This window comes from Nomascus leucogenys, chromosome 13 (assembly GCF_006542625.1).
Source record: "Nomascus leucogenys isolate Asia chromosome 13, Asia_NLE_v1, whole genome shotgun sequence".
Classification (NCBI taxonomy): domain Eukaryota; kingdom Metazoa; phylum Chordata; class Mammalia; order Primates; family Hylobatidae; genus Nomascus; species Nomascus leucogenys.
This window is the reverse complement of record NC_044393.1, coordinates 92,571,752-92,583,769: the sequence shown is the minus strand read 5'-3', so window position 1 is coordinate 92,583,769 and position 12,018 is coordinate 92,571,752. Positions and strand designations below refer to the sequence as shown.

At 39.4% G+C, this 12,018-nt stretch overlaps 1 protein-coding gene and 1 non-coding gene across 2 annotated transcripts; both read left to right on the top strand.

Moving 5' to 3' along the window:
* Positions 1-1,227: 1,227 nt before the first annotated feature.
* On the top strand, positions 1,228-3,632 carry LOC100593896 (cTAGE family member 15). Its single transcript, XM_003282325.4, is given in 4 exon segments — positions 1,228-3,004; positions 3,007-3,535; positions 3,537-3,592; positions 3,595-3,632. Coding segments are annotated over 4 exon segments (2,400 nt in total).
* Positions 3,633-4,150: 518 nt separating this feature from the next.
* On the top strand, positions 4,151-4,253 carry LOC115838089. The gene has a single exon (XR_004033140.1). It is a non-coding gene; the product is annotated as a U6 spliceosomal RNA (small nuclear RNA).
* Positions 4,254-12,018: the final 7,765 nt, after the last annotated feature.

The following is a 12,018-nucleotide window of genomic DNA, read 5'->3' as shown; positions in this document are numbered from 1 at the left end:
ACCACATATACAAAAAAGCAAGAAATGCAGACTGATAAAAAATAAATCAATTATTAAAAACAAATGCACAGATAATTACAGATATTGGAGTTAATAGACAGGGCATCATAATATCTATGATCAATATAAAGGAAAGAAAGAAAAAATGAAAGACAAAACAGGTTGTGTCCGATTTCCTTCTGGCAGCTCTAAAATGCTCACTTATTTGCATAGATTTCGATTTCCTAAATTATGTTTGATGTTTCAAGCAAAAATCATAGATAGCATTGTCTAGTGTTATTCTAAATGGATGTAAGACAATTATACTATAAATTTGGGAGGGTAAAGAGACATAAAATGACATAAGGTTGCTATACTTCACTCAAACTGGAATACAGATGACACCGATTGACTGTGATAACGTATGTATAAAGGCATATCTAGAACAACCACTAAGCTATAAAAAAGCAACCAGAAAACTATAAAAAAGAAGATACACCATAAACACTATGAATAACAAAATGGAATTCTAAAATAAATGTTCAAATAACTCACAGGAAGTCATGAAAAACAAGCAGAGAAACAAGAGTTGATAGAGAAAACAAAAAATGTCAGGCTTATGCACTAAAGTATCAACAATTAGTTTAATTATGAATGGTCTACCAAGAGACAGATAATAGAAGAGTGTATTTAAAAGTATGACCCTTTCTTATATGTGTTTTGTATGCTGTGTACAAGAAACTCACTTGAAATTTACCAATACAGGGCCGGCCAAATTAAAAGGATGAAAAGAGATATATTACACAAACATTAATGAAAGGAAAGCAAGAGTGCCTGTATGTATATCAGATAAAGCAAAGAAGATTACCAGAAACAGAGAGACTATATAACGATCAAAGGTGTAATCTATGAAGAAGACAGCAATTTTAAAAGTGTATTAACGAAACAACAGAGCTTCAAAATATGTGATGTGAAAACTGCCAGAACTAAGGCGGGTCGGGCTCAGACCAGCGCTGCCTCATAATGTAAAGTGTAACAAGGGGGCCGGGGGTGGGTGGGGCGGGCAGCATGGGCCTGTGAGGCCTGTGGGTGCCCGCGATCCCCAGCTCCCCCCGCAGCCGGCTCCGCAGTGGTCCGCTCGGATTGTTTGCCGCGTGCAGATTCGGTTTCCAGAACCAAGGCTGCGTGTTCTCCACCGCTTGTTGTGGCCAGTGTTACTGCGGTGACCGCCAGAGCAGCATTGCCGCTATGGAGGAGCCCGGTGCTACCCTTCAGCCCTACTTGGGGCTGGTCCTGGAGGAGCTACGCAGAGTTGTGGCAGCACTACCTGAGGGTATGAGACCAGATTCGAATCCTTACGGTTTTCCATCGGAACTGGTGGTATGTGCAGCTGTTGTTGGATTTTTTGTTGTTCTCCTTTTTCTGTGGAGAAGTTTTAGATCGGTTAGGAGTCGGCTTTACATGGGAAGAGAGCAAAAACTTGGTGCAACGCTTTCTGGACTAATTGAAGAAAAATGTAAACTACTTGAAAAATTTAGCCTTATTCAAAAAGAGTTTGAAGGCTATGAAGTAGAGTCATCTTTAGAGAATGCCAGCTTTGAGAAGGCGGCAGCAGAAGCACGAAGTTTGGAGGCAACCTGTGAAAAGTTGAACAGGTCCAACTCTGAACTTGAGGATGAAATCCTCTGTCTAGAAAAAGAGTTAAAAGAAGAGAAATCTAAACATTCTCAACAAGATGAATTGATGGCGGATATTTCAAAAAGGATACAGTCTCTAGAAGATGAGTCAAAATCCCTCAAATCACAAATAGCTGAAGCCAAAATCATCTGCAAGATATTTAAAATAACTGAAGAACGATGGGCGATAGCAATAAAAGATGCTTTGAATGAAAATTCTCAACTTCAGAAAAGCCAGAAACAGCTTTTGCAAGAAGCTGAAGTATGGAAAGAACAAGACAGTGAACTTAATAAACAGAAAATAACATTTGAAGACTCCAAAGTACACGCAGAACAAGTTCTGAATGATAAAGAAAATCGCATCAAGACTCTGACTGGACACTTGCTAAAGATGAAAGATCAGGTTGCTGTGCTTGAAGAAGACACAACGGATGATGATAACTTGGAATTAGAAGTGAACAGTCAATCGGAAAATGGTGCTTACTTAGATGATCCTCCAAAAGGAGCTTTGAAGAAACTGATTCATGCTGCTAAGTTAAATGTTTCTTTCAAAACCTTAGAAGGAGAAAGAAACCGCATTATTATTCAGTTATCTGAAGTGGACAAAACAAAGGAAGAGCTTACAGAGTATATGAAAAATATTCAGACTCAACAAGCATCTTTGCAGTCAGAAAACCTACATTTTGAAAGTGAGAATCAGAAGCTTCAACAGAAACTTAAAATAATGACTGAATTATATCAAGAAAATGAAATGAAACTCCACAGGAAATTGACAATAGAGGAAAATTACCGGATAGAGGAAGAAGAGAAACTTTCTAAAGTGGAAAAAAAGATCAGCCGTGCCACTGAAGAGCTGGAGACCTATAGAAAGCTCGCCAAAGACCTTGAAGAAGAATTGGAGAGAACTGTTCATTTTTATCAAAAGCAGGTTATTTCCTACGAGAAAAAAGGACATGATAATTGGTTGGCAGCTCGGACTGCTGAAAGAAACTCCAATGATTTAAGGAAAGAAAATGCTCACAACAGACAAAAATTAACTGAAACAGAGTTGAAATTTGAACTTTTAGAAAAAGATCCTAATGCACTCGATGTTTCAAATACAGCATTTGGCAGAGAGCATTCCCCATATGGTCCCACACCATTGGGTCAGCCTTCATCTGAAACGAGAGCTTGTCCCTCCCTTCAAACTTTGTTGGAGGATCCACTCAGACTCTCACCTGTGCATCCAAGAGGAGGAGGAAGAGGCCCAAGAGGCCCAGGGAATCCCCTGGACCATCAGATTACCAATGAAAGAGGAGAACCAAGCTGTGATAGGTTAACTGATCCTCACAGGGCTCCTTCTGACACTGGTCCCTGCCATCTCCGCGGGAACAGGACCGTAAGATGATGTTTCCTCCACCAGGGCAATCATATCCTGATTCAGCTCTTCCTCCACAAAGGGAAGACAGATTTTATTCTAATTCTGATAGACTGTCTGGACCAGCAGAACCCAGAAGTTTTAATATGCCTTCTTTGGATAAAATGGATGGGTCAATGTCTTCAGAAATGGAATCCAGTAGAAATGATGCCAAAGATGATCCTGGTAATTCAAATGTGCCTGATTCATCTCTCCCTGCTGAAAATGAAGCATCTGGCCCCAGCTTTATTCCTCCACCTCTTGCTCCAATCAGCGGTCCATTGTTTCCAGTGGATACAAGTGGCCCATTCATGAGAAGAGGACCTCCTTTCCCCCCACCTCCTCCAGGAACCATGTTTGGAGCTTCTCAAGGTTATTTTCCACCAAGGGATTTCCCAGGTCCACCACATGCTCCATTTGCAATGAGAAACATCTATCCACCGAGGGGTTTACCTCCTTACCTTCATCTGAGACCTGGATTTTACCCCAACCCCGCATTCTGAAGGTAGAAGCGAGTTCCCTTCAGGATTGATTCCGCCTTCAATGCTACTGAACATCCAGAACCACAGCAAGAAACCTGACAATATTTTTGCTTTCTTCAAAAGTAATTTTGACTGATCTCATTTTCGGTTTAAGTAACTGCTGTTACTTAAGTGATTGCACTTTTGCCCAAATTGAAGTTTAATGGAATCATAATTCTCAGGATAGTATTTTGTAAATAAAGATCGTTTAAATATGAATCTTATGAGTAAATCGTTCCATTTTACTATATTCTAGATAGTATAACTATTTTAATTTGGTGAACTAATCCACTCTTAGAGAAACAATAGTGGGAGTTTTATATATGTAATCTTGCAGGGGGGGAGGCTTTAAATTCTAAAGGTGGTGGTGTCTTCATGCCAAGAACTGTATTCACTGTGGTTGTAGATAAATGTGAAAGTAACTTTATGCTTAATTAAATAAACTTTAGTTGATTTTTTTAAAAGAAGAAAACTGCCAGAACTGAAAGGAGATATAGATGAATCCACAATTATAGTTGGAAATTTTCTCATGCCTTTTTCAATAATTGATAGAACTAGACAGAAAGTCAGCAAGGAGTGTTGGCTTTGGCAGCACTTTCTAAAATCAGAATGATGCAGATAAGATTAACATGGCTCCTGCATATAGATTACACAAAATTTTATGAAGCATTTCATATTTTTAAAAAGAGGAAAAAAAAAAGAAAATCAACAGGAATATAAGACAACTCAAAATGCCATTAACCAAAAGAATCTGTTTGGCATTTACAGAATATTCCACACAATAACAGCAGAATACACACATTTTTTTGAGTGCTGATGAAACACATGGCAAAATAGAGCTGTCCTAGGCCCTAAAACTCGCCACAACAAATTTAAAAGCAATAGTAATCATCCAGAGCAGGTGAAAACCAGAAATCATTGTAGGGAATCCAATTGGAAATCAGCATAGGAAAGATATGAAAATCGCTAAACGTTTGGAAATTTAAAAACACACTTCAAAATTATCTATCAGTCAAAGAAGAAGTCTCAAGGAAAAATTTAAAAATACATTGAACTGGATAAACATGAAACTGTGACATATCAAAGTACTGAGAAGGAAACTTATAGCAATAAATGCAAGCATTAGTAAAGAGGGAAAGTCTTGAGTGAGCAACAGATTCCCACCTCAGGAACCTAGAAAAAGAAGAGCAGAATAAACTCAAAGCAAGTAGAGGGTGGGGATTACTGAAGATAAGAACAGAAAACGCTTACATTTAAAAGAGGAAAACAATAGTTAAATCAATGAAACAAAGAGATAGTTCTGTTAAAAGATTAATAAAATTTAGCAAACTCAAGCAGAAATTAAAAGGAAAAGACATAAATTTTAAATATCATAATGAAACAGGTGATATCACTACAGACACCACATATAACAAAGGACAATCAAGGAATATTACAAACCACTCCACACACATAAATTAGACAACTTAGACAAAATGGACACAATGCAGTGGTCCTCCTGCAACACAAACTAACTCAACTCACCACGCATGAATAGATCATTTGAATAACTCTATAACCATTAAGAAAATTGAATTCATAATTTTAAAACTACCAAAAAAGAAATCTCTAGGTTTAGATGGTTTCACTGGAGAATTCTACCATGTTTAAAAAAAAAAAAAAAACACCAATTCTACACAATCTTTTCCAGAAAACAGAAAAGGAGAGAACACTCTCCAATTTATTTTTTGAAGCTATTATTACACTGATACCAAAACCAGGAGAGAGAGTGGGTGTGTGTGTGTGTATATGTAAAGATACGTATAACTTCATATTAACAAATAGAGTTCTACAGTATATTAAAAAAAATGTACCCCATGTCCAAGGGGGGTTGTTTCCAGAAATACAAGCCTGATTAAATCTCAAAAAGTCAATCAAAATAATCCACCATGTTAACAAACAAAAGAAGAAAAGTTACGTTATATCAGTTGATGCATAATAAACATTTAACAAATTTAACACATTTCAATATTCATTCATGATAAAAGCTCTCTATAAAGCAGGAATGGAGGAAACTTTATCCACTTGATAAAAAGCATCTACAAAAAGCTAACATGACACAGTCATGTGTCGTTTAACAATGCAGATACGTTCTGAGAAATGTGCTTTCAAGTGAATTTGTCATTATGTAAATGTCGTAGAGTGTACTTACAGAAACCTAGATGGTATATATAGTAGCTACTACACACCTAGGCTATATGGAATAGCTCATCACTCCTAGGTGACAAACCTGTGCAGCATATTAGTGTACTGAATACTATAGGCAATTGTAACACAGTAAGTGTTACATTTATGGTAACAATTTGGTAATAGTCACCAACTACGGTTTTTATGTACCTAAGTATATATAAATACATAAAATATACAGTAAAAAATATAAAAGATTTTTAAGATGGTACATCTGTATAGGGCACTTACAATAAATGGAGCTTGCAGGACTGGAAGTTGCCTGGGCGAGTTAGTGAGTGAGTGGTGAGTGAGTATGAAGGCCTAGGACATTACTGGCTGTGGGTTTGTCATAAATAGCTCTTATTATTTTAAGATATGTTCCAACAATACCTAGTTTATTGAGAGTTTTTAGCATGAAAGGCTGTTGAATTTTGTCAAAGGCCTTTTCTGCATCTATTGAGATAACTGTGTGGGTTTTGTCATTGGTTGTGCTTATGTGATGGATTATGTTTATTGATTTGTGTATGTTGAACCTGCCTTGCATCCCAGGGATAAAGCCAACTTGATCATGGTGGATAAACTTTTTGGTGTGCTGCTGGATTCTGTTTGCCAGTATTATATTGAGGATTTTTGCATCAATGTTCATCAGGGATATTGGCCTGAAATTTTATTGTTTTTTGTTGTGTCTCTGCCAGGTTTTGGTATCAAGATGATGCTGGCCTTGTAAAATGAGTTAGGGAGGAGTCCTCTTTTTCTATTGATTAGAATAGTTTCTGAAGGAATGGTATCAGCTCCTCTTTGTACCTCTGGTAGAATTCAGCTGTGAATCCATCTGGTCCTGGGTTTTTTTTTTTTTTTTTTTGGTCAGTTGGCTTTTAATTACTGCCTCAATTTCAGAACTTGTTATTGGTCTATTCAGGGATTTGAATTCTTCCTGGTTTAGTCTTGGGAGGGTGTATGTGTCTGATAATGTATCCATTTCTTCTAGATTTTCTAGTTTATTTGCATAGAGGTGTTTATAGTATTCTCTGATGGTAGTTTGCATTTCTGTGGCATCAGTAGTGATATCCCCTTTATTAATTTTATTGTGTCTATTTGATTCTACTCTCTTTTCTTCTTTATTAGTCCAGCTAGCAGTCTGTCTATTTTATTAATCTTTTCAAAAAACAAACAATAAAACAGCTCCTGGATTCATTTATTTTTTTAAAGGGTTTTTTGTGTCTCTATCTCCTTCAGTTCTGCTCTGATCTTAGTTATTTCTTGTCTTCTGCTAGCTTTTGAATTTGTTTGCTCCTGCTTCTCTAGTTCTTTGAATTGTGATGTTAGGGTGTCGGTTTTAGCTCTTTCCCACTTTCTCCTGTGGGCATTTAGTGCTATAAATTTCCCTCGAAACACTGCGTTAGCTGTGTCCCAGAGATTCTGGTACATTGTGTCTTTGTTCTCATTGGTTTCAAAGAACTTATTTATCTCTGCTTTAATTTTGTTATTTACTTAGTAGTCATTCAGGAGGAGGTCGTTCCATTTCCATACAGTTGTGCAGTTTTGAGTGAGTTTCTTAATCCTGAGTTCTAACTTGATTGCACTGTGGTCTGAGAGACTCTTTGTTATGATTTCCATTGTTTTGCATTTGCTGAGGAGTGTTTTACTTCCAATTATGTGGTCAATTTTAGAATAAGTGTGATGTGGTGCTGAGAAGAATGTATATTCTATTGATTTGGGGTGGAGAGTTCTGTAGATGTCTATTAGGTCCCCTTGGTCCAGAGGTCAGTTCAAGTCTTGAATATCCTTGTTAATTTTCTGTCTTGTTGATCAGTTTAACATCAACAGTAGGGTGTTAAAGTCTCCCACTATTATTGTGTGGGAGTCTAAGTCTCTTTGTAGGTCTCTAAGAACTTGCTTTATGAATCTGGGTGCTCCTGTATTGGGTGCATGTATATTTAGGATAGGTAGCTCTTCTTGTTGCATTGATCCTTCTACCATTTGTAATGTCCTTCTTTGTCTTTTTTGATCTTTGTTGGTTTAAAGTCTGTTTTATCAGAGACTAGCATTGCAACACCCACTTTTTTTTTTTTTTTTTTTTTTTTTGCTTTCCATTTTCTTGGTAAATCTTCCTCTATCCCTTTATTTTGAGCCTGTGTGTGTCTTTGCATGTGAGGTGGGTCTCCTGAATACAGCACACCGATGTGTCTGGACTCTTTATCCAGTTTGCCAGTCTGTCTTTTAATTGGGACATTTAGCTCGTTTACATTTAAGGTTAATATTGTTATGTGTGAATTTGATTGGGTCATTATGAGGTTAGCTGGTTATTTTGCCTATTAGTTGATGCAGTTTCTTCACAGTGTTGATGGTCTTTACAATTTGGTACATTTTTGCAGTGGCTGGTACCAGTTGTTCCTTTCCACATTTAGTGCTTCCTTCAGAAGCTTTTGTAAGGCATGCCTGGTGGTGACAAAATCATTCAGCATTTGCTGGTCTGTAAAGGATTTTACTTCTTCTTCACTTATGAAGTTTACTTAGGCTAGATATGAAATTTTGGGTTGAAAATTCTTTTCTTTAAGAATGTTGAATATTGGCCCCCACTCTCTTCTTGCTTGTGGGGTTCCTGCCAAGATCTGCTGTTAGTCTGATGGGCTTCCCTTTCTGAGTAACCTATCCTTTCTCTCTGGCTGCCCTGAACAGTTTTTCCTTCATTTCAACCTTGGTGAATCTGATGATTATGTGTCTTGGGGTTTTTCTTCTTGAGGAGTCTCTTTGTGGTGTTCTCTGTATTTCCTGAACTTGAATGTTGGCCTGTCTTGCTAGGTTGGGGAAGTTCTCCTGGATAATATCCTGAAGAGTGTTTTCCAACTTGGTTTCATTCTCCCCATCACTTTCAGGTACACCAATCAAATGTAGGTTTGGTCTTTTCACGTAGTCCCATATTTCTTGGAGGCTTTGTTCATTCCTTTTCATTCTCTTTTCTCTAATCTTGTCTTCCCACTTTATTTCATTCAGTTGATCTTCAATCTGTGATATCCTTTCTTCCATTTGATTGATTCAGCTATTGATACTTGTGTATGCTTCACAAAGTTATCGTGTTGTGTTTTTCAGCTCCATCAGGTCATTTATGTTCTTCTCTAAACTGGTTATTCTAGTTGGCAATTCCTGTAATGTGTTTTCAAGGTTCTTAGCTTCCTTGCATTGGGTTACAACATGCACCTTTAGCTCGGAGGAGTTTGTTTTTACCCACTTTCTGAAGCCTACTTCTGTCAATTTGTCACTCATTCTCCATGCAGTTTTGTTCCCTTGCTGGCGAGGAGCTGTGATCCTTTGGAGGAGAAGAGGCATTCTGGGTTTTGGCATTTTCAGCGTTTTTGCACTGGTTTTTCCTTATCTTCGTGGACTAACTTTGGTCTTTGATGTTGGTGACCTACAGATGGGGTTTCAGTGTGGATGTCCTTTTTGTTGATGTTGATGCTATTCCTTTCTGTTTGTTAGTTTTTCTTCTAACAGTCAGGCCCCTCTGCTGCAGGTCTGCTGGAGTTTGCTGGAGGTCCACTCCAGACCTTGTTTGTCTGGGTATCACCAGCGAGGGCTGAAGAACAACAAAGATTGCTGCCTGTTCCTTCCTCTAGAAGCTTCGTCCCAGAGGGCCACCCATCAGATGTTAGCCAGAGCTCTCCTGTAGGAGGTGTCTGTCAACCCCTAATGGGAGGTGTCTCCTAGTCAGGATGCACTGGGGTCAGGGACCCACTTGAGGAAGCAGAGCTTGAGTGCTGTGCTGGGAGATTCACTGCTCTATTCAGAGCCAGCAGGCAGGGATGTTTAAGTTTGCTGAAGCTGTGCCCACAGCCGCCCCTTTCCCCAGCTGCTCTGTCCCAGGAAGATGGGAGTTTTATCTCTAAGCCACTGACTGGGGCTGCTGCTTTTATTTCAGAGATGCCCTGCCCAGAGAGGAGGAATCTAGAGGGGCAGACTGGCTACAGTGGCTTTGGCAAGCTGCTAGCCATGGTGGGCTCTACCCCGTTTGAACTTCCCAACAGCTTTGTTTACATTGTGAGGGGAAAACCACCTATTCAAGACTGAGTAATGGCGGACGACCCTCCACTCACCAAGCTCCAGCGTCCCAGGTCAACTTCAGACTGCTGTGCTGGCAGAAAGAATTTCAAGCCAGTGGATATTAGCTTGCTGGGCTCTGTGGGGGTGGGATCCACTGAGCTAGACCACTTGGCTTCCTGGCTTCAGCCCCCTTTCCAGGGGAGTGAATGGTTCTGTCTCGCTGGCATTACAGGCACCACTGGGGTATGAAAAAAACTCCTGCAGCTAGCTTGGTGTCTGCCCAAACAGCCGCCCAGTTTTGTGCTCGAAACCCAGGGCCCTGGTGGCATAGGCACCCAGGGAATCTCATGGTCTGCGGGTTGTGAAGAACGTGGGAAAAGCGCAGTATCTGGGCCGGAGTGCATCATTCCTCATGGCACAGTCCTTGGAGGCTTCTCTTGGCTAGGGGAGGGAGATCCTTGACCCCTTGTGCTTCCTGGGTGAGGCGACGCCACACCCTGCTTCAGCTCACCCTCCATGGGCTGCACCCACTGTCTAACCAGTCCCAATGAGATGAGCCAGGTACCTCAGTTGAAAATGCAGAAATTACCCACCTTCTGCATTGATCTCTGGGAGCTGCAGACCAGAGCTGTTCCTATTCAGCCATCTTGCCAGCCGCACCTTTATTTCTCATTTCTAAAAGATTGTATTGAATAAACTCTGAGTATAATAAAAAGTATTTTTTCAAATACTGAAATAATCCTTTTTTTCCCTTTTTCATCTGCTAACATGAGTGGATTCATTAATTAATTTTCTAATGTTAAACCAATATTGAGTCCTAGTATTATGTGCATTATGATATGTGTAAGTTATTGTTTATAGTTTAATATTGACCCAAACACCTACCATCACGCCCTACTTCCAACATTGGGGATTATAATTTAACATTAGATTTGGTGGGGACATATCTAAACTATATCACTCTGCTTCAAGTCGGAGAGTCTTCCTGAAAATTAAAGCTTTAATGTAGGCTGGGCATGGTGGCTCACACCTGTAATCCCAGCACTTTGGGAGGGTGAGGCGGGCAGATCACCTGAGGTCGGGAGTTCAAGACCAGCCTGAACAACTTGGAGAAAGCCCATCTCTACTAAAAATTCAAAATTAGCCAGGTGTGGTGGCAGGTACCTGTAATCCCAGCTACTCGGGAGGCTGAGACAGTAGGATCACTTGAACCCAGGAGGCAGAGGCTGCAGTGAGCCAGGATCGCATCATTGCACTCCAGCCTGGGCAACAAGAGCGAAACTCTGTCAAAGAAAAAAAAAGCTTTAATGTAATAGGCAGACTTCGTGAAGATACATTTCATGAAGGGTATTGAGTTGGGGGAGTGTACTGATTTATATATTTACCTTCAAAGCATTCTTTTGAATTATTCTCTCAGCATAGAAGACTACGTACATCCACCTCACCTCTACAGTTGGGAGCAGCCACACAGCCAACTGAACACCCCATGTTTTCTCTTTGAGAAACAAACTACTTCCTGAGAGTAAGAAGTCTTCAATCCTAGAAAATTTGGTGTTAAGATCAGAAAGATAGACCAAGGCAAGAAAATGCAATAAATATTGGCGTGTGCCCCACAAATGGCTGCCTTTTGGTCAGGAACATGTGCTAGGATATTCTGCACTGAAGGATCAATGCCACTGCAAAGCCATGATGAATGCTCATTACTAAGCCACATACTCATAATTAATCCTCAGCGACACATGAAGAAAACTAAATTTCAAAATGAAAAACGAATAAGTGGTAGAGCAAGAATGTGAAACAGATCATTGAATTCCAGAACCAGTGTCCTTAACTGAGAGAACATAGCATCATAGCTATTCTTTTCCTAATTGCAAGAGCCCAAGATATGCTTAAAGTGAAAACATATATATAAAAATTCACTTTTCTTTAGTGGCCTTTTTTTGCTTTTTCATCTGTTCTATGAATCTTTATTCTGAGAGCTGCCTTTACTTTCTCTCTGATTGAAATGGGGCTGACAACCAAGGGACCCCAGCATTCTCATCATCAGAGTAGGTGTGACTACAGATGGGCATTCCATGCCCTGGACCTCGTGACTTGACCATGAATGTTCAAACAACCTAAGTATAGCCAGTCAGTGTCCAGATGAGTGATAAAGGCATTAATGGAGAAATAATTTCTTTCTTTCTGAGATAATGATTTC